At 37.7% G+C, this 22,352-nt stretch overlaps 1 protein-coding gene and 2 pseudogenes across 4 annotated transcripts; 2 read left to right on the top strand and 1 right to left on the bottom strand.

The window, feature by feature from the left end:
• LOC111366525 overlaps positions 1-1,436 on the bottom strand; it is a 9,268-nt pseudogene extending 7,832 nt beyond the window's left edge.
• LOC111402916 lies at positions 1,176-12,990 on the top strand (annotated as a pseudogene).
• Positions 12,991-14,010: 1,020 nt separating this feature from the next.
• Positions 14,011-20,218, top strand: LOC111366254 (D-glycerate 3-kinase, chloroplastic-like). Of its 4 annotated transcripts, none has more exons than XM_022987086.1 (13): positions 14,011-14,311; positions 15,654-16,039; positions 16,481-16,560; positions 16,657-16,708; positions 16,788-16,829; positions 16,909-16,987; positions 17,077-17,108; positions 17,183-17,251; positions 17,459-17,533; positions 17,624-17,740; positions 18,113-18,163; positions 18,272-18,415; positions 20,186-20,218. In XM_022987086.1, the coding sequence occupies exons 1-12, from the start codon at positions 14,086-14,088 to the stop codon at positions 18,413-18,415; spliced, it is 1,353 nt and encodes a 450-aa protein (XP_022842854.1). In that variant the 5' UTR covers positions 14,011-14,085; the 3' UTR covers positions 20,186-20,218. The 4 variants fall into 4 exon arrangements, with proteins under 4 accessions (XP_022842854.1, XP_022842978.1, XP_022842929.1 ...); XM_022987210.1 differs by having other exon boundaries at positions 20,183-20,200; XM_022987161.1 differs by having other exon boundaries at positions 20,179-20,197.
• The last annotated feature ends 2,134 nt before the right edge of the window (positions 20,219-22,352 follow it).

Below are 22,352 nucleotides of genomic sequence, written 5' to 3'. Positions count from 1 at the left end.
ACCACGATGCCTAACGTCGTGAAATATTATTTTGATCTAATCAAAATCGATAAATTAATACACCCTTTTAATTTATCGTCAATTCCCACTCGCCGTCCCTGATTGACATCTAGCAGTGTGTCAGGGTAATATATGTGACGGGAAATGTCACGTGGTATGACAAAACCAAAATCGTTCGTTTATCATGGGACTATTATCCCTTCGTCAATACGATCCGATCAATTACGAGATATGAAATTGTGTCAATCTCGATCATCGATCATATCTTTCATTCCACTATTAAGTCAATATAAATCGAAAACTCCTTTTCGACTTATGAGTACACCTTGGCCAATGATTTCATCATCGACTTAATTGAATGAAACGCAGATCATCTCCTACTATCTAAGAGTGACGAATCCTTTATTGATCAATCACAACCTTCATACGATTCTTGACGTACCCAAACGATGTCGTATTAGCGGCCCCTTTCAGAGCAACATACAACACCGCCAAAGTATGACTGTCCTCATATAGGGTACTATGACGACCTCAAGTCAAAGGATCAATCCCACTACCGAACGTTAGAGATTAGCCACTGACACTCAGATAGTTATCCATGTGAAATCTCTTAGCGGGTCTCCAATGTTTTGTTCTACAACAAAATATCCACATGTTCATTTAAGTGTCACCACACTTTAGCTCGTGAGATCAGCTACTTACTTCATAAGTAAGAAATGCCACACGTGATGGTCTAACTGTATTAACGATATCCGTATCTCGTTATTACTTACGACCATGGTTTATTCAAGATCCAATTATATGTAATTTGTATCTCACAATCACAACTCCTTGTGATTAACAGATTACCTAAAAATTGGGTCTTCGGATTCTATTATTTAATATTATTTATTACAAAATTAATTTAAATAAATAATAGATCTCGCCAAAATCAAATGCATTAAATATATTAAAAGCGTTTACAACCTAAATCGATTGGATCTAGGGCATAACACTTACAATTACCACCACCAGCGCCACCAAAAAATACACCGTCCTCGCCCCCTCCACAACTTGTCCCGCCACCATCCCCCCTTCGCAAGCATTTTTCCTCCTAACGTTACAATTCACTCAGAAAATTCAAAGTGGAAAAAAGAGAGGGAAAAAAAATCTTTTGAATACACTAGTAGGACCAAATGGAATATAAATTCGGAGAAGAATTGAAACCCAATGAAATGGAGATACGAAAATGCCAAAGGAGACAACGTTATAACGACCATCTCCCGGCATTAAATTTAACCCCGGCGACTTCTCTACTTTTCGCCGGAATTTCTACTCTCTCTCTCTCTCTCCCCCCTCTATCTTCTGTAATTGCAAGATGGAGAGGAGAGAGCGCCTCCGGGTATAGCGTACTGGTGCAAAGGGAGGAGAAAATATCTCACGCCTTACGGACAGGGTGGTTGGTGATTCAATTTCTAAAATATGTAATTAGACTTTTTGTGGGTGCAGTATACGTTCTAGATATTGTTCGTTGAGCTGTTAGGACATATTTCGTGATTTATCTTTTTTATAAAACTCTAAAAACGGTGCGATGGATGTCCTTAAAGTTCAGGTTCAACCTTTTTTTTACGATGGAGAGGAGAGAGAGCAATGTCTGAATTGGCAGCTGAAACCATATGCTTGATTAATCGAGCTAAATAATTTTAGAGAATTTGCAACCATCACAATTTTTTGCTTTACATTTTAAAAGATGTCACTTATTTAAAAGTGTAATACCATTACTAGATCACAATTTTCTTATTTATTTAAATAACCTTAATTAAAATTATATAATTAAGAGTTTAATATACTTTTTAATTAAATAAATTATTGTTAGACCACATAAATAAAACTTAATTTCTTTATTTCATTTTCCTCAACATCTCATTTCTCATAACTTTTTTGGCGTCTTTTTCATTCTTCCACGGTGGCAAAGATAATTTTCTTTTCCTCACGATAAATGAATTTATACTCTATTTAACCATGATTTATTGATGAATTTTTTAGTTTATTTGTCAAGTTTGAAAATTAAGAATCTAATTTTTTGTTAATTCAAACAGCTTTATTATAAATTTGAAATAATCAGAAGCAGGCAAGTCTATTATCTTCAATTTATTGTGAATTAAATACGATTATTTTCAATTCATTATTTATTACGCTTCGTATCAATTTAGTATGAATTAGCGTGTATTTAAGTCTAATTCTTTTCACGTTTATCAAAAAGCATGTTAAATGATGATTTTTAATTGTTAAATAGGTTTGTGAATTTGTGTATAAATACTCATCGTAGTGTCCATGAATTTACATGCATTCATCACGTGACAGCATACGTAGGAGTTATTTATATGTGCTACACTAGTCATAATGGTCCATGAATTTGTGTGTAGGTAGTTTTATGAATAATCGTGCATGCATTATCTTTTGTGAATCATAACATTTCTCTTCCCACTCGTAACAAGAAGAAGAAGGTATTCACTTAAGAAAATGATATTGCTTTGTTTATCATCTTTAAGTTTAAACTAGTGGAATGAAGCATCGCTTTGTTTGCTATTAAAAAATTCATCTATATATTCAGGGGCGGACCCACAATGGGTCCTGGTGGGTCAGATGATCCACCAACTTCCAAAAATTGAATTTTTTATTTATTATTTTTTTTTGCATTTAGCCGTCTTTGCCCTTAGCAGCAAAACACAGAAGAAGACTCATAGTGTCAGTGTCCATATTGAAAAATCAAAACCCATTCCTAGTTCCCTTCCCTTGGAAAATCAAGACCCATTCTATTCAATTTTGGCTTGCTTCTCCTCCTCTTCTTCTTCTTCTTTCTAATGTTGATGTTGATTAACACTATTCCACCGATATAGCCTACTATAAATGTGTTTAGTCGTGTGCATTGTGTATCTATCACGTGCAAAGAAAGTGAGAGAAACTAGGAGTGGAAAGAGAGGGTGAAGCCGTGAAGGAAGAAGGCTGAGAGAGAGAAAGTGTGTGTGAGAGTGGTGACTGGTGGGGAGAGACTAGAAAGTCACGGTCTCACGGATGCCACGATGTGTTTGGAATGAGAAATTTTCATTTGGTCTTTGGGTGAATAAAATAATAAAATATTAGATAGTGGTTCATTTCATTTCATAAAATTTTATTTTTCATTTCTAAATTCAACAATGATGATCTAGAGTAATCAGATGGAAATGTTTTGGTTATCCATATATATCGGTGACATTTTTTTAGACATTTTGTTTTTATTTTTCAAGCATCCTATTAAACTATTCTATAGCATGTTTGCATATCTAATGTTTTTTATTTTTATTTTTTTTACAATTTTTTTGCAATTTTGATTGTGCTAGGGACGGATCGATTAGACTACAAACCAGACTAATACGTAACAAACCGAGCTAACATGTAACAAAAAAATAAAATAAAATAAAATAAATTTACACACACATATATTTACTTAAAAAAAAATTGCCCTAAAAACCATTAAGTGAGTTGGGGAAGGGACTGGGCTACAGCTCAGCCCCCTATATCTGCCCTTAGATTGCGTCCCACTAATTCGAAATTTCTGAATCCGCCACTGTATATATTTTGCCCAACACTTGGTTCATGCCTACTTAAATCTTAAACTCACTTCTGGAAAATTTTATATTTCTACTAGGCTTCTGCATCTATTTAATTGTCTTCTATCAGGAGATATAGTTTGCTGCTTTAAAAAAAAAAAACAAAAAAACAAAAAAACAAAAAAAAACAAAAAAACAAAAACAAACACACACACACACACACACACACACACACACACACACACACACACACACATATATATATATATATATATATATATATATAACTTTATCATTTGATTTTTGAAGGAAAAACCTAGCATGGGCACGATGGAGAGCATAAAGTTTTTAGCGTCTTCAAGATATATTAGGGATCTTGCCACTTTGGTGGTAGCATATCGTATTAGCATCAACCTTGTTGAGGTTACATGGAAATCAAAGCTTTAAAGCTCAGGTAATGCTCAACTAAGCATTTAGTAGTACCGAGTGTTGGATAGTAAAATGATAAGATTTTAGCTTCTATTTTTTTATTTTTTTTAAATAATGTCCGGAACTACTTAGTCCTTCCTACCAAACTTACCATAATTGTATACACTATCTTCCAGTTTTGATAATAAAAACATCTCCCTCTCTCTACGTAACTTGTGCAGTTTCCGACTCCAAATGAACATTCATCCTTCATGGGTGACTTCTCGATTGCTACCGGAATAGCAACTTTCACAATGACGCTGTTGAGCCAATGGATTTTTGACAAACATGGTTGGGGAGTGGCAGCAAAAATTATACCCACTGTCTTGCTTCTCACGGGGTTGGCTTCTTCTCCTTGATCTTGTTTGGCGACCTTGTGGCTCCTGCTCTTGCCAAGTTTGGGATGACTCCACTTTTAGCAGTTATTTATGTGGGAACAATGCAGAACATTTTCGGCAAGAGTGTAAAGTACAACTTTTGATCCATGCAAGGAAATGGCATACATTCCTTTGGACGAGGTACCAAGGTTTGACGCTCGACTTGTCGAGAGCATGTTTTTTAATTTTTCCAAAGTTCAAAGCTATAAGTTGGTTTTAATTTGATCATGGTTATTCCCAAAACGAGATTTAAAATTGCTATTTGTCAATCAACTAACACATTTCCATTTCGAGATTCAGATTTTGGTAAAATGCGAAGTTTAGATCTGATGCTACCAAAAAATAGCACTTGAAAGATCTTGAACTTGATGATTGAACTCCGAACTTTGATGAACATGAACAGCCTTCGAACACCTACAACAAAGACAACGAGGTGTGTGCTCATCGCCCATCCGATGATTAAGTCAGATAGGAATTTTAGTGCGTGAGGCTGTAAACTAGAGATAATGAAAAACGTACATCAAGAATGAGCCCGGGTTATGTATTTATAGGTGCTGGAGATAAAGTCCTAGAAGGACTTAGCCATGTGTGATCCTTATCCTTGTAGGGTAAGGAGACAGTGTTTTATTCCAAGTATTCAATCATTGTTTGAGTCGAAAAAGGGAATCTAGCTAGAGAAGAATCGCAAGTTGGGTAGAATTCCTGTTCCCTATAGGTCGTCAAGAAGGACTAAAGAATTGCCTTACCCCGACCTAAGAGTCTGGACCTTGATTTGGTGGTTTTGGGAGATGTCAAGTTCGAGGTTTATTAGTTCGGGGGTCATGGTTAGAGTTTGGGATTTTATAGATTTGGGGTCATCACAGGCCCCCGTGCATCGAGGTCGTAGATCTTCGTCCACGTATGATCTATGAGCGAAGATGTAGATGCATAAGTGTCCAGATGTCTTTCCATGTGTCAGGCGTTTGATGGGATGTCAGAGAACGATCTTAGATGACTACCACGTGCAATGTCAGATCACGAGCTCAGATGGCCGCCACGTGTCTTCATTCAAGGGACAGGATTAATAGACCGTTGACATTCCAAAGACCTCTATAAATAGTCCCCACATTTCACTTTCACTTTTCACTCTTCAGTAAAAGAAAGCTTGAGCTCGGGGATAGTGAGTCTGTGAGCGCCCTTCCAAAAAGGTAAGAGATCGCGTCTTTAAGTTATTAATTATTTGAAAATCATAATGTCGAGTAGTAGCAAAGAATCGAGTTCTAGTGATAGTAGCAAACCCTCAAGGAGTTCAGACGACGGCGAGAATCCCGAAATCGTAGGTACTTCTATAATTCCCATGGCCATACCTATGAGTTCGGCAGTATTGACCTATCCAACAAACCCTACTAAATACAAAGAACATGTGATCATTAAGATAGCTAGGGAATTCAGGGTTATGCCCCTGTGTGATGTTCAAACCTGAGCCAATCGAAACCGTAATCGGAGCTCGAGGCCGGGCTTAGATGGCCTCTTCACCCCTTTTTTGTCCATTTCTTGACTTCTTTCTATTTGTGCCCGAGTCAGTTAGCCCCCAATGGGTGGAGGCTTCTAGTTTATTTTTTTATCCTCTGTAGGTGCTTGGAGATCAAACCTAGGATAGACCTATTGAAGATGGTTTTTGACATGAAATTCTCATCGGGGCATAACTATTTTGGATATTTGTCTAAAAAAGGGGGGTTTAGGGCACCAGAGTCCCCGAGCTCTCTCTGGGGCTAGAAAGAGTGGTTCTTTTTTGTCAAACCTCGAGATCTTGATCACCCTTTTAGCCTGAAGTGGGAAGTTCCGAGCAGAGATAGGTTTAATGAGGGTCAAGCTTACTTTGAAGTTCTAGAACGGGATAGGTTGAGATTAGTAACTCATGACCCTCTGGCAGAAAAGATTGATTATCTACTCAAGGATGACACCTTTGATCTGGCAAACGTCAAAGGCCTCGAGGGTATGGTCTTCCTCCCTTGTTCTTTTTCACGTGTTGTTTGTGAGATTTAGGTCGAGCTTAATTGTTTGTTATTCTTGTAGATTTGGAGATGTCTTTTGACCTATCAAAGTTGCTAGCCAATGTCCATCATAAGGCCAAAGGTCCCAAGCCTAAGGCCCTGGCCCAATCCAAGGGTAAGAAACGGGCCAGGGAGGTCGTTACTGAAAGGACCCCAACACCTGAGCCCCAGGTCTTTCCAAGAGGGCAGACCTCGACGTCGAGGAACCCGACCTCTTCTCCACAACAAACACCTAAATCGCAAGATCGAGCTCGGGGTTCCCAGGGCATGGCCGATTCGAGCTTTTCACCGTTTTCCGATAGCACTCTCGAGGAGTACTATGAGTATACTCTAGTGAAGGACCTTGTTGACCGATTTGAGAAGGAGGTCAACATTCATGAAGGTGGCAAGACGTTAGAGGTCTTGACTTTGAGGGTAAGATATCGATCCTGATGATGTTTTTAGTTTTATGTTCCGTTGATCGTACTGACGTCGAGCTTTCTTATTGTTTTTGTTCAGACGTTAAGTGTGGTAAGGGGTCTCACCTTGAGTGGCCTAAACATCTCTAGTCAGCTGGAAGGGCTCGAAAGAGAAAGAGATCAGGCGAAAAGGCGGACTGTTGAGGTTGAGAAGGAGCGTGACGATGCGAGGTCTGACCATCGTAAAGCTCGAGACCAGATCGAGTTGGCAAGAGATGAAGCTGAAGATGCCAAACTCGAGCTCTTGCAAGCTAAAAAGGGCTTCGAGGTGGAATTGGCGAAAGCCCGAGAAGATGCTCGTACTCAAACAATCGAAGATTTTAAGAAGTCTGATGAGTTCGAGACTCTTCTTGGGCAATATGGCTTGGGGTCCTATCACTACGGGCTGCGGCTTGCACATTCTCTTTTGAGGAAGAAGCTTCCTAACGACCTAAAGTCGGTGGTGGAAGAGCTAAGGACGGTGAACGAGCTTGCGAACGAGCTCAAACTATCTGCCTCAGAGGTCGAGGATGGGAGTGATAGCGATGATGACGATGATGGGAGTGAAAGCGATGATGACGATGATGGGACCCCCGATCATGGTGGCGCTGACACCATCGAGCTTGATTAGGCTTTTGTCCTTGAATTTTTGTTTTTAGAAAAAATTGTACCAAGTACATTGCCCGACCTGGGCTTTTTACCTTTGTTTTTGAAAATTGATGTTTATTGCCCAATTTGGGTCTTGCAACTTGTTATTAGTTTATGCGACTTGCCTTCATTATAGGATCGCGCATGAATTTTAAGTTCGTGTGTGGATGTTATGATCGTGCGTAGTGATAAAAAATCGATCATTAGTATAGGTTTTCACAACTTAATTAGCTCGAATGCTAACGTACTCAGCCCGGGTGTGAGATAGCTCGAGAATATTTGTATGCCTTAACTATATTGATCGTCGAGATTATGAATCAAATCCATCCTTTTACTTGAACATTAGGCTCTGATTCCTAAGCTCGAAGATGTACTTTCAGACTTCGAGTACAAGCGTCGTGTTTGGGCTCAACGAGTTCGAGTATTAGTGTCGTGTATTGTAAACTGACTTCTCAATTTCCCATGTCAAGAAGTGGCCATTGTTTTACTGAGGATTTAAAGGATAAGTTCGGCATTATCTCTTGTAACAACTTCTTTCCTTTGTGGATAAGATTGGGTATGGTTGGGTATGATGAAGACTATTTCATACCCCCGAACTCGATCTTGACATTTTTGTTTATAGGGACATTTTGGGATAGGAGAAGTCGGGGTATGTTGATCCCGACCTGTTGCCATTTGAGGCCTTGGCAGCGTGCGTTTGATTCTATTGATCGAGTGTTAGTTGCATGCGTGGAGTACGGCCTTATGCTAATTTGGTTAAGGTATTAACTGCACGGCCTTATGCTAATTTTGTAAAGATATTAGCTGCATGCGCGGAGCACGACCTTATGCTAACCTTAATGCTAATTTTGTAAAGGTATTAGCTGCATGCGTGGAGCATGGCCTTATGCTAATTTTGTAAATAGGAAGGCAAGACAATAAAGAAAAACTCATGTATTATAAAAAGGGCTCAAGGGCATTAATACCCGAGCTTATTGGAGCATGAACTGTTTAGGGTGTTAGGGCCTGAAAAGTAAAAACGAAATAAAGTAAACATGAAGCGGGCATGCAAGCCTTAAAATTATAGCTATAGCTAGTTACCCATTTCAACAGTCTTCCTGAGACGTCCGGCTTCTGGAGTATATGTCTAAGAGGTTGGTTAGTGAGCACAACAATTGGATGTGACTGAAAGTATGGTCATAATTTTCTGGCAGCTATTACCAAAGCAAGGGCGAGCTATTCTGCAAGTATGTATCGTGTTTCTACATCAAGGAGTACTTTACTCACATAATAGATAGGTTGCTGAACTCTTCCTTTTTCCTTTACCAAGACTCCGCTTACTGCATTCTTAGAAACGGCCAAATACAATAGCAGCGTGTCATCGGGTTCGGGTTTAGTAAGGACTGGAGGCGTGGATAATGTCTGCTTGAGCTCCTGAAAAGCTAAGTTGCATTCCTCGTTCTAGTCAAAGCCTTTATTTCCTTTAATTAGTTTGAAAAAAGGGAAGCACCTGTCCACTGCTCGGGAAACAAACATGTTCAGTGCTGCTACGTGACCTGTTAACTTCTGAATGTCCCTTTCGCACTTAGGGGCCTCCATACTTATTAAAGCTTGGATTTTATCAAGATTTGCCTCTATCCCTCTGTGCGTGATCATAAAACCCAAGAATTCCAGATGCCACCCCAAATGCACACTTTGCAGGGTTGAGCTTCATGTTGTACCTCCGTAATAGCCAACACTTCCTCTAGATTAGAGACATGACCATTCAACTATTTGCTCTTAACCACCATATCATCCACATATGCTTCGACCGTTTTCCCAATTAACTCGGCGAAGATCTTGTTTACCAACCTTTGATATGTTGTTCTAACATTCTTCAGTCCAAAGGGCATGACCCTGTAGCAATAAATGGCTGAGTCTGCCATGAATGAGGTTTTCTCTTGATCTTCTTCTACCATGAGAATTTGGTGATACCCCGAAAAAGCATCCAAGAAGCTATACAGCACATGACCTGACGTGTTGTCTACTAGATTGTCAATTCGAGGTAGAGGATAACTATCTTTGGGGCATGCTTTATTCAAATCTATGAAGTCAATGTAGACTCGCCACTTTCCATTAGCTTTCTTGACCAGAATTACGTTAGCAAGCCAATCGGGATATTGTACCTCCCGAACGAACTTTACGTTAACAAGTTTAGCAATCTCCTCATTTATGACTTCTCGTCTTTCTGGTGCAAACTGCCTCTTCCTTTGTTTCACAGGTCTTGCTTCTGGATTTACGTTGAGTCTATGTACTACTACCTCTGTATTAATTCTTGGCATGTCCTTAACATTCCAAGCGAATACATCAATGTCGCGGGAGAGACAACTTAGTAGTTCAGATATGACTGCTGTATCTAGCCCTCGACCGATTGTCACTCTCTTGTCAAGCTCGAGCTTGACCTCCTTCAATCCTTCTACCAAAGCCAATCTCCTGTGATTTTCGTGCTCGAGCTCGAGCTCTGTAACTTACATGATATCGCTCTTGATTTTTCGAATGCTTGTCACATAACACTGGCGTGCCACTGTTTGGTTGCCTTGAACTACCCTGATTCCATTATTTGTAGGAAACTTCATATCCATGTGGAAAGTTGAGACAATTGCTCGAATTCTGTTGAGCAGTGGTCTCCCCAGTATGGCATTGTAGGCCATCGGAGTTCGGACAATTTCAAAATTGGTGATAAGCCTCACCTGTTTATCTTCTGTCCCCAATGTTAAGGGCAACCCGATGATTCCTTTCGGAGTGATGACAACACCTCCAAACCCTTGGAGAGGTGTTTTGACTGGCTTAAGCTGTTCTATTGAGATCCTCATTTGAACAAAGGCTTCATGAGACAGCACATTAGCCGCACTTCCGTTGTCTACCAGAATTCTCTTAACTTCAAAGTTGGCGATGATGGTCGATATGACCAGAGCATCATCATGAGGGAATGCTATGCCTTCCAAGTCCCCTGTTCCAAAAGTAATGTCCTCCGAAGAACCAAGATCTGATTTCGAGATGATTGGAGGTTGCCTGGCATATTGTTTACGCCCACTACTAGAATCTTTCCCCAAGGATGTACCTTCGACAATGATATTGATAGTTCCTGTGGTTGGTTGTTTGTTTTCCCAACCCTCTGGGCCCTTGTCTTTGTTCTGATTATTCCTTGGGCGCTTGTCATTGCTAACGTAAGAGCCCAAAAAATTTCTTTTTATAAGAGCTTCAATCTCCCACTTCAAGGTGAAATAATCTTCCGTTGTATGTCCATGATCTCAATGGAAATCACAGTACTTACTCTTGTCACGAGTATCAGGTAGAGACTACAATCGAGGAGGCCACTTCAGTTCGTGCGAATCCTTGATCTCCATCAAAATGTTGGACCTCGAGGTGTTCAAATGGGTAAAGGAGGGTGAGGAGGGGTCCTGCCTTGGCCTGACCCGAGGTATATCTTGTCTTAGACTGGATTTATGCGGCCTTTTCTGATCAGATTTTCCTGATGACGAAACTTCTCTTTTTGGGGCCATGATTTCTTCTATATTGATGTATTTCTCAGCTCGTGTGAGTAGCTCAGTTACTGACTTCGGTGGGATCTTAGATAAGGATATCTTGAATGCCTCACACTTAATGGCGTATGTCAAAGCTGAGACTGCGATAGTGATATATAGATCGGGGATCTGAAGGCTTTCTTTATTGAACTTGGTCATGAAACTGTGCAGTATCTCGTTGGGTCCTTAACGCATCTGCATAAGTGATGAGGCTGTCTTTTTGATTCACTTACTGCTTGCAAAGAAAGCGGAGGACTTATTGGCTAAATCTGAAAATGAGGCGATAGAGTTGGTTCCAATGTGGAAAAACAATCTTTAGCTACATTTGTAAGTGTCCGAGGGAAGGCCTTGCACAGTACTGAGTCTGGTATGACCTGTAAGTTCATGATATCGGTGTATATGTTGAGATAATTGATGGGATCAGTTGTCCCATCATACTCCTTTATCCGAGGATACTTGAACATGTCTGGGAGAGGCTATGAGAGGACTTCTGGAGTGAATGGCGTATTGGGGGTGAATCCTGCTGCTGCCTGAGTATTTTGTTGCATACTCGTTGCTATCCCCTCTTGAATAATTTTAACAAGTTTAGCGGAGTCCATTGTAACGGACCTTGAACCTGAAACCACTTGCGGTGCACCTAAAGTCCCAACCCCGCCATCATCATGAGCTGTACGTTGGACTCTAGCTCGGGCATTTACCATAAAACCACCTTCGGGGGTTGGAGTATGTGACGGGTGTGAATTTCTTTAGTTTAACAACTGGGTTAATATAGCAACCTACTGACGAAGCCCCTCAAAAGCTCCGACTGTAACGACAGTTGGAGGAGGTGTTGGTATTTCTGACAATTCTTCTTGAGGGACATGGCATTCCTCAAGAGGAGGAGAATTATCTGGAACAGATGAGCTTGCTGGGGGAAGACCTAAACGTGTATTGAACATGGCTTTTGGTAGCAATTCCCACAGACGGCGCCAATGATGCTACCAAAAAATAGTACCTGAAAGATCTCGATTTAATGATTGAACTCCAAATTTTGATGAACACGAACGACCTTCAAATTCTTGCAACAAAGGCAACGAGGTGTGTGCTCGTTGCCCCTCCGATGATTAAGTCAGACAGGGATTTTAGTGCGTGAAGCTATAAACTGGAGATAATGAAAAACGTTCCTCAAGAATAAGCTCAGGTTATGTATTTATAGGTGCTGGAGATAGAGTCCTAGAAGGACTTAGCCATGTGTGATCCTTATCCTTGTAGGGTAAGGAGACAATGCTTTATTCCAAGTATTCAACCATTGTTTGAGTCGAAAAGGGAATCTAGCTAGGTAAGAATCGTAAGCTGGGTAGAATTCCTATTCCCTATAGGTCTTCAAGAAAGATTGAAGAGTTACCTTACCCCGACCTAAGAGGCCCGACCTTGATTTGGTGACTTTGGAGGATGTCAAGTTTGGGGTTTATTAGTTTGGGGGTCATGGTTAGAGTTCGAGGTTCTATAGATTTGGGGTCATCAATATCCAATTGTCTTAACTTCGAAATTTAAATTATTCTAAGATTGTCATCGTCGTCTTTAAGATTTAGTCATGCGATGTTTTCTATTTTCAGGTCAAAGGAAAGGGAGCAATTGATGTTGTCTGCAATCCTTTAGGGAAGTCTGGAGGTGCTTTGATTCAACAGTTCATGATCTTAACCTTTGCGTCACTTGCGAATTCAACTCCTTATCTTGGAGGCATACTCCTCGTAATTGTTCTTTCATGGTTAGCAGCAGCCAAGTCTATAGATAGCCAGTTTGCTGCATTGAGACAAGAAGAGGAACTCGAGAAGGAGATGGGAAGAGCAGTCGTGAGAATCCCAGTCGTGCCGAGTCCTGCAAGATGGGACTCAGAGAGTGTATCATCTGAAACCTCGTCTATTCGGAATGTGTGATAATATTGTTCCATCACTTGCAATACAGGAGGAACAAGCAAAGATATTAGAACTCGTCAGGCGATTTGAATTGGGATTTACTATCCAAAATTATTGTTAGAACTTATTCCTTTTATAATTTTGTTTAATTTACAAAAATAGTCTACACCGAGGTCGGCCAGCCTGTCACAGACTTAAGCCCCTCTCTTCGCTAGATATGGAACATTTATTTATTCATTTATTCCCATTTAATTTCGATAGATTTATCTTCTTGATATGTAACATTCTCAGATCAAGGCCACTATGTTTTTATCTTTTAGATGATATCCAAGCAGTCGATGAATTCAAGTCTCATTGCCACTTCATTATGAATATTTTTGCTTCCAAAGGAAAAATAGGTTCTAATGGACGAGTAGAATATAAGTACGTACACGTTTTTTTTTTTGCTCTTTTAAGCATTAGGATTTTCTAAACTGAGTTGTTGCTCTGTTTCTAAAGCTTAGGAGCCCCTCTATTGAGCTACTACCAATATTCTTTTACTTCGGATATGCGTAGCATACACATGTATGACACGGTATCATTGTGACCTTCCTGATCAGTCAAGGGTAAGCTCTTGTCTCCAAGGATGGCAATGGTACGAGTCGAGGGTTCCTTCCCATCCTTCGTCTTTGGTAAGGATTTCTGAGAGGCAGGTTGAAATGAGTTCTGGTCGGGAGAATAACAAAATATTTTGTCACCTCTACTTGTTTTTGAGACGATTTTTCAAGTCAAATTGTAAATTTAGTGAGGCCAAATTCCACTTTTCGAGTATGAACGAAGGCCTGCATAAACTTTCATTTTGCTTACGTAGCAATTTTTTTATTTTTTTTGCTAATCAGTTAGTTGATAAATTTGAACTAGGAGCAGCATGAAACAAACTTGTAGACTGAGGGACCTCCTTTGAAAATTTCCTCATCTTCTATGTGGCTAATGTCCAGTTCTTTCTAAGCCAACCCAAAACTAATCGATTTAACCGTTACCACATAACTCAGATTCTCCCGCAATTTTAGAGAGAGAGAGAGAGAGAGAGAGCGAGCGAGCGAGCTCTGTAGAGAGAGAGAGAGAGTGTAACCGACGATGGCGGCTTTGAATATATTATCCCCGCCCTTAAATCCATTGCAGCTGACGACAGACTCTACTTCACTCTCTATCTGTAAATATAATATTAATATTAACTCAATTTGTCAAAAATATGCCTCGGCATCTAATTCTATATGTAAATGTGGAAGAACATTGGCAACAGCTAAATCGAAGCTCTCTTTTATGCCGTCTCAAATGTTTCCTCAGCGTCAGCATTTATCAGGTGATATATGAAACTCTTTTCGGCTAAGCTGGGGGTTAAATTTTGGCTGTTTTTATTTTGATTATTCTGTATTTTTTCAGTTTCAATATTATTTTTTAATTAGTCTGGAGTTGCAGTTCTGACTGTTGAATTTTGATTGTTGTTTATCCTCCTTGATTTTATGGGTTTATTATTTTTTATTTTTATTTTTTTTTATTCTGTAGAAAGTATAACTCATTAGTAAGAAATGATTTATTTAACTGTAGACAAAAAAAATTGGGGATTTTAACTCCTATATTTGACATTTGTCTGTATTCAGATTTGTATAATTAGTTATTCTGTTGTTTCTTATGTGTTATACTGTAATTCACTCTGTTATTTAGATGGATTGAACTCTAGCTTCCTGCCTGCATTGAAAAGAGAAAACTGAAAACAACTTCTTTGAACAAAGAATTGAAGAAAAATCAGTTCTGATTGAATTTTGGTTTTCTATATGAAATTGGAATAGATGATCTGTGGTAAATTGTTTAAAAAAGAGAACTTTAAACATTAGGAATTAGAAACCCTTTATAAATTTCTATTCAAAAGCCAGGCAAGTATTTGAGGCTGGTTAGAGAAGTCTGATATCTTTTTTGTACTGTTGAGATGAATAGCTAGCATATTAAGTTGTTTTTGTTTCGATAGAAAAGCAATAATATCAAAGCTCTCATAAAAAGATTAATCAGAGATGAGCCATAGCCAGTTCCAGGACAATTGCAGGACTTCAGAATTCAGGTTATAGTGGTTTAAGAGTCAGACATGAACTCTATAATTGTTAGCTTTGAATGTGTTGTGTGGAAGCCCCACAAAGTACACAACGAGAGAACCTATCAGAAAAAAATTACATTGTTTGGCAAAACAGTACACAAGATTCATACATAAACTCGCTACAAACTGTTTATATCGAGTTCGGATTCTTTCTCAATCTAGAAATTTTGAACATTCTGCTATGAAGAAAGAACCGATAAATATTTGTGTTCATTTTAGTTTTTTATTTTTCATGATACTGACAAGAAATAGGTAACTATACCTTGGTCATATGATTCCAGTTCAAAAAAAATAAAAATAAAAATAAATCATCTGCAACAGGGTTATAAGTTTGTGTGCGTGTTTTTTTTTTTTTTTTTTTTTTTTTTTGAAAAAAAAAAAGTGGTTTTTTTTTTTTTTTTTTTTTTTTTTTTGAGTAAAAAAAACAATCTATATACCTTCATACTGATGGGGATGTGCTGGTTTGGAAGCCTCAATTTCTTGTAGTTTCTAAAAGCTTCTATTGAATTACTTCTTTTTAGTTTTTTCCTCAAAATACTGTTAAATCTCCTTGCAGGCAGTGGATGTTCATGGATGCAAGATGATTTGGCCTTTTACAATAATGTTGTCACCCATGGAAGGACACGAGGCCCCTTACATTCAGTTTTTCCATCAACAAATGCGCCGGTTTCCTCTGTGAAGGACCTTTTTGATTTTATATGCGCAGGTCCCCTCATAAGCAAAACTAACCTTACCCCAGAGAAGGTGTCCGAGTCTATTGACAAGTGGATATTATATGGATCTCAACTTTGTAGATTGTTTCAGCTCAATGAACTGTTTTTAACCGAGCCTCAGAAAGTGCGAATCTACCATTACTACATTCCAGTCTTCTTGTGGTGTGAGCAAGAAATTTCTCGTCATAATTCTATGTTCCAGGAAGGAGATGATATACCCCCTTTAGTGGTACACTTACATTGTTCAAATAATTTATTTATTTCTTGTCATGTTTGGCATGCTTAAAAGTAATTTAAACTTATCTTTCAGTAAGTTTTTCTTCCTAGCATAATGGATGAGTTACTTTTTTTTACTTATAACTAAAGAAGTTTCTTATTTGAAGGGTAAACTTACTTTCAAAAATAATAATAATAATAATAATTTTCTACTTTGACCAACAAAATAATTATTTATTTCAAATTGTCCTTTTTAACTTAATAACTTTTTTAAGATTAGCAGCTTAGCCAAACATCCAACTACTTCATTTAATTTTTGCTGAAGCCTGAAGGAGCTGATGACAGGTCTGAGGCTGTTGCATAGGTGGACAGTGTCTTAATATCCAGAAATACAATAGAGATTGCCGAAGCTGACATGGTTTTTTTTTTTTTTTTTTATATATTTGTGATGCAGATTGGTTTCAGTGCGCCACAAGGTTGTGGAAAAACAACACTTGTCTTTGCACTAAATTTTCTCTTCCGAATGACTGGGAGGTAGAATACCAAATGGTGATATTTGTTGGAAATATGCCTTATCAGTTATTTTAATGGAACTATAAAAACTAAGAAAAGATACATATTAAATCGCAGGAACTCAGCGACAATATCCATCGACGATTTTTATTTAACAGCACAAGATCAGGTAAATAATTAGAGGGCAACCAAGTCTTACCTCGTCTCTACGAATTTCCCACTGAGATGTAATGTAATACTGATTTCAGGCCAAACTAAGGGATAGCAATCCCGGGAATGCACTTTTGGAGGTATTTTTAACCCTTTGGTGAGACTTGATTATTTCATTTTTTTCAAGGATAGCAAAGATATAACTCTTTGACCTCTCAGTTCCGTGGTAATGCTGGAAGCCATGATCTTGCTCTGTCTATTGAGACTCTAACAGCTCTAGGGAAGTTGACTAAAGAAGGTGTGCACATTGGTCATTATTATTTCAATGCTCATTCTTTCAAAACATATTATAGTGGCATAATGAGGTGCACGTGTATTTACATTCAGGTATGAAAATTAAGCTTCCTCGCTATGATAAGGTAAGCCACACAATGTCAGACTTATTTATTTCAGCCATGTTTGGAATTCGAAGTCTCTAATTTTCTACTTGCAGTCTGCATACAATGGTAGAGGAGACAGAGCTGATCCTTCAACATGGCCAGAAGTTGAGGGGCCTCTAAAGGTTGGTTGATTTTTCTATTTTTGCCGGAATCAGTTTTTGTTATATTTTTTTCTGCCCTACCATCTTGGTTGAATGAGGAAAATTATGGCAGTTGCTGTTTGAATGTGGATTCAATTATTAGTTTTAGTTCTACAGAGTTATTTCCCAATTAGACAGGACTGAAATATAGGTTTTAAGGATCTTCATTGTTCTTTCATTGGTCATTAGGTTGTTCTGTATGAGGGTTGGATGCTTGGTTTTAAACCCCTTCCAAATGAAGCTGTGAAAGCAGTAGATCCACAGGTTCAAATGGCACTTCTTTCCGCAAATTTTCCGTTTACTAGTTCAGTCAAACAAAAGCCATTAAACTAATTCTAAAACTAAATTTTGCAGCTAGAGACCGTGAATAAAAATTTAGAAGCTTATTATGATGCATGGGATAGGTTTATCAACTCTTGGATAGTAATCAAGATTCAAGATCCCAGTTTTGTCTATCAATGGCGATTGCAGGTTGGGTTATGCTGATGCTATCCTTGTTCTAGCTTTTACCAGAGCATCTTTGGTGGAGCTTTGAAAAAAAAAGGATATAAGTTACTTTTAACTCTCTCTTTCCATGCATGTTTGCGTCTTTGGCTGGGCTTGAAAAACAATATAAGTTACTTTTAACTTTCTCTTTCAATACATGGTTGGATGACTTATTTATTTATTTTACTTTATAAGTAAAAAGTTGCAAATAAGTAAATTATTTCCCATTTTCACCAATGAAAAGAAGTCATTTATTTAAAAACTTGTGGTACTTGTGATTAAACAAGCTTAGCAAAACATGCTGTAGATGTTATATCATGCAGTAATTATTTAACTAGTCGTGTGGGGTATCTTCAGGCTGAAATTGCTATGAGGGCTGACGGGAAGCCTGGAATGTCCGACGAGGAGGTGCATTTAGTTTACTTTTGTAGACACTAGACAGTATAATTAATACTTGCAAGAATCGTGACATACAATTTGATTTAAATTTTTTTTCCCTTGGTCTTGTGATTATAGGTTATGGATTTTGTTTCACGATATTTGCCAGCATACAAGGCCTACCTCCCTACCCTCTACTCGGAAGGACCAAATGGTTCAAATCCTGGGCATTTGCTTGTCGTCGAAATTGATGAAGGCAGGAATCCCATCCTTGCAAATTAGGTAAGCATGAATCAGAAGATCAGCAGGATTTTATTTATTTATTTATTTTTGGAGGAGAAGGAATTTACATGCTGTTAAATGCTCTTTTATTTGTTATTAACGTAAATTCATTCTGCGATATGTTTTTTTCATTGATATATTCAGTGGCGAATCTAGCATCAATGTTCAGTTAGGGCGGAGGTTGACTTTGACGGTTGACCGTCGACAATCAACGATTGTAAAAGTTTGGTCCGATCGGCAGCCGATTATTTATTAAAATTAGATTAAATGATATTAAAAATTATTTAATATATATGTAAATGCACTAAAATCTAGAAATTATATTTATATGAAAATATAGTTCATTTCGGATCATCACAGAAGATGTGTGGATCAGCAATTATGAGCCTCAAACCAATTCAATCTTTCATTCCGAACAAAACATTTATTGATTGAATCAGTGAAATATGCATGAATAATTTTATTTTTTTTCTAATAAATTGATTTAATAAACTACTTAATGGAGATTGAATTAAAAACTTCAATGGTTTATATCATTAGAATATTTTATTGGACTCTTTAATTCCAACTAATAAATTAATAAATAATAATGGACAAAAATAAGCATTAAAAAATGACATAATTCGTATTTTATTTATGTCATCCCCATCCATATTATATCTTCACAAATTACAAATTGATATTATAAAGTAAATGCCCAACCTCAACAATTTCTAAATCATCTATTATCTATATATATCAAAGAAAGCTGAGCAAATATTGAAAAATTGTCCAAGACTCCAACTTCACGTCTTCACCACTCACTGACTTACCAACAAAAAGTAAACTTTGAAACAAATAAAACTTGGCAATTGATATGAAATATTAAAAATTGGTTACAAATTAACAAGCGACATAGAGAAATAGAGAATAATGTATTTATTCAAGAACAGCTGAACAGGTAAAAAGCCTATAATAATACCGATTTTGACGGGAAGGAAATCGGAAATGGCCAAACGGGACTGATTCGGGAGGGAAAAGGAAAGCTTGTTGTTCGTTGGCTCGTTGCTGCTATGGCCTATGGGTTGCCTGCTGATGCTGGAGTGCTGGTCAGCTGGTCGGTCCTCTCCGACTCCGAGTCTCCGTTTGCGAACTGCAAAGGGCGAAGTGCGATTTGCCCTAGTTTGCTGGCGGTAGAAGGTAGTGGAGTAGTTTGGTCAATAATGTTTAGGCTTTTAGTTGAAGGAATAATTTGGTTATATGGTAATGGATTGGAGAATGCTCATTTGGGCTTCTTGAGCTTGATTTTTAAAAAAAAAAAAAAAAAAAAAGAGGCCGAAGCCAAAAACATTTGAAACTGCCGGCAGCTGTAGCACAGGCACACTGCGCACAAACAAGAAAATGTCATCTGAAAACAAACCAGTTGGCAGTTAGCCCATCATCCACTCCCAGCAGCCAACGATTCAGGCCAAGCCAACTAGGGCGGCCGTCCTAGCTGGCCAATAGCTACATCCGCCACTGGATATAGTTATTATCACATTTAAACATGTGAATATTCAAAATAGTAATGCCTATTTCACTTGAAATTCTCCTTCCACCTTACTGAAACCAAAGGCTTATCAATGCTTTTACAGTGTTTGATAAGTTCTCTTGTCCACTGTATAGTCGAGTCCTGTCCGTGGAGACAGATTTTGTTAAAAATGTTCACTGCTAGGCTAGCTGGGTTGGATGGAGCTGTAAAGTAAGACACTATGATTCATATTTGATGTTTTCCTTTTGTACTGATAGCAGAAACTTTTCCAACCAACAAATCTAGAGCCCGAGACCAACAAATCTAACTCTCTCAAGTATCAATATTATTGTGACAGACTATTACTCTTCTCTTCACATGAGTAAGCTAGTGTTTCTCAATACAAAATCGACTACATAGCACGTTACTAACTAGATTTGACATCATCAAGTACTCGGTCGATTGTCATATTAAATCAATTCTCTTTGGCACATCATATTTAACCATGACATCAAAACCACCAGTTCCATTCATGTTCAAGATGTCAACACAAATATCTTCGTGTCTCTACATATTAATCCACTAAACTTTCTTTTCAATATTTTCTTGTGGGTTTTATGGATCCATAGAGCTTCAATTATTAGGTTAGGTGCCATGTTTAAAAATCTCAATCTCTTAGACCCCTATCCTATATAACTAGTATGTTTTTTTAATCCCAACCTACTCCAATGCAGTGAGTGCTAAACAGCATCCAATAAAATGCGTGCGTGCGTGCGTGCACAAAACCTTGTTGACAGCACTTGAGTAATGCATGGAAAATTTTCATCTACACTTCACTTTTAATATGGGAACCAGCTCTGCTATAATTTGGACTGCCATCAAATTTTCCACTTCCATTTTGCCTTATCACCACATTAGATATATAAACTTTAAATTTAGAGTTGTATTTAGTGAAGGTTAATATTAGAATAGATAATTGGTAATTTGGTGAAGTGGGCTATAGTAGAAGAAAAATAAGTAATTTTGTTTATTGTGCTTCTTAGTTGTGTCAATTGAAGAAATATTTTAACATATATGTACAATGCAAACATGTTGCATGCTTAGAAAATGCGATAACGACGACGTAATAAATAGATTGCTAACACCAATGGCTTAAGAAATTGGATTATCACCTACGACTTGATCGATAGAAATTAATTATCTAATAACGATTAATTACCAAACCACAAAGGCACTAAGCCCACTGTGAGTTGGATCACTTAACCGCACTTCATAATTTAAAAAAAAAAAAAAAAAACACCATGAAAATATATACAGCTCAACCAATATTTTATTTTACACAATAAACCTAGACGAGATTTAGTCACTAATATATCAATTACAATGACAAAATAACTCTCACATTGTAGAAAATGTGAACTTTTTGTTATTTTCAATAGTGATGGAGCACTACGAATGCAAGATATATAATATTTCATTAAATATCACATCTAGAAATGAAAGATGTAATCAATTGATCATTCGATTATAAATCCTTGTTACTTTGACCCAAAACGAAAGCATTAGCAAGATGCCATTTAAAACTTTGGGTGTATTAATTAGCACTATTAGTCACTTACATTTAAATAATATATATATATATATTTCATTTTTTGACATTTTTGTCCTTACCTTCCACATTTCTAGGCTCAGAAAGTCATTTTCGTCAGTTTTTGACGATTTTATCCTCCATTCAAATAAAACAAAAGGAAAAGAAAAGAAAATTAAAGAATTAATTGCAACCATAGTCCCAATTTTTCAAAAAAAAAATAACATTTAAAATCAAAATCACCAAAACACCCCATCCAAGCCACCATCCTCTTCCCCACCCAATTCTTAGTTGCAAGTCATTATCCTCATTGTCCTCCATTGCAAAGATTCTTTCTGCACTTCCAACTCACTGTCCTCCACAGTCGGTTTACTGGCCATTTATGCCTTCTAGGAAAAGCATTCTATTATTTCAAAATTCTTTAAGATTGAAGTCATACAAGCATTAAAAAAAAAAAGTCTTAATTTCACCTTTTACTAAGCCCAAGAGAGCCTCTCCAAGTGTAATTGTCAATTCTCTGCTGAATTTCCCAATCATTTCTTCACAAGATCATTGGGGCACTTGGACTGCCCTTTTCGTCACTAGAGCTTTCGGCATCTGGTAAACGCAAATATTCATGGTAATAAAATAAAAATAAAATGTGGGTCCTAATTAACTTCACTTTTTTGTTGCTTGATCAATTGAAGGTCGTAAAAAACCAAGATTAGGACTGCGTTGAGTGGTGCATTGGTTAGTACTTTAGTGGGTTTGGCTGCTTGTAATCTGGGAATTATAGCAAGTGAAGCACCAGCAATCTGGGTTTGGTTTGGTGGCTAGGGATGGGGTGATTTGGTGATTTTTATTTTAAGCCCCTGTTTGGC

The sequence above is a fragment of the Olea europaea genome, chromosome 1, assembly GCF_002742605.1.
Source record: "Olea europaea var. sylvestris chromosome 1, O_europaea_v1, whole genome shotgun sequence".
In the NCBI taxonomy this organism is placed as follows: domain Eukaryota; kingdom Viridiplantae; phylum Streptophyta; class Magnoliopsida; order Lamiales; family Oleaceae; genus Olea; species Olea europaea.
The sequence above is the reverse complement of the archived record's forward strand: the minus strand, read 5'-3'. Positions and strand labels throughout refer to the sequence as shown.

What these genes read in the sequence shown, in the direction of transcription:
- LOC111366254 (XM_022987086.1), top strand. Translation starts at nt 14,086, where the DNA reads ATGGCGGCTTTGAATATATTATCCCCGCCCTTAAATCCATTGCAGCTG. An exon ending in CTCTTCCGAATGACTGGGAG is followed by an intron (nt 16,561 to 16,656) that starts GTAGAATACCAA and finishes ATTAAATCGCAG; the next exon opens with GAACTCAGCGACAATATCCA. An exon ending in AAGTTGAGGGGCCTCTAAAG is followed by an intron (nt 17,252 to 17,458) that starts GTTGGTTGATTT and finishes ATTGGTCATTAG; the next exon opens with GTTGTTCTGTATGAGGGTTG.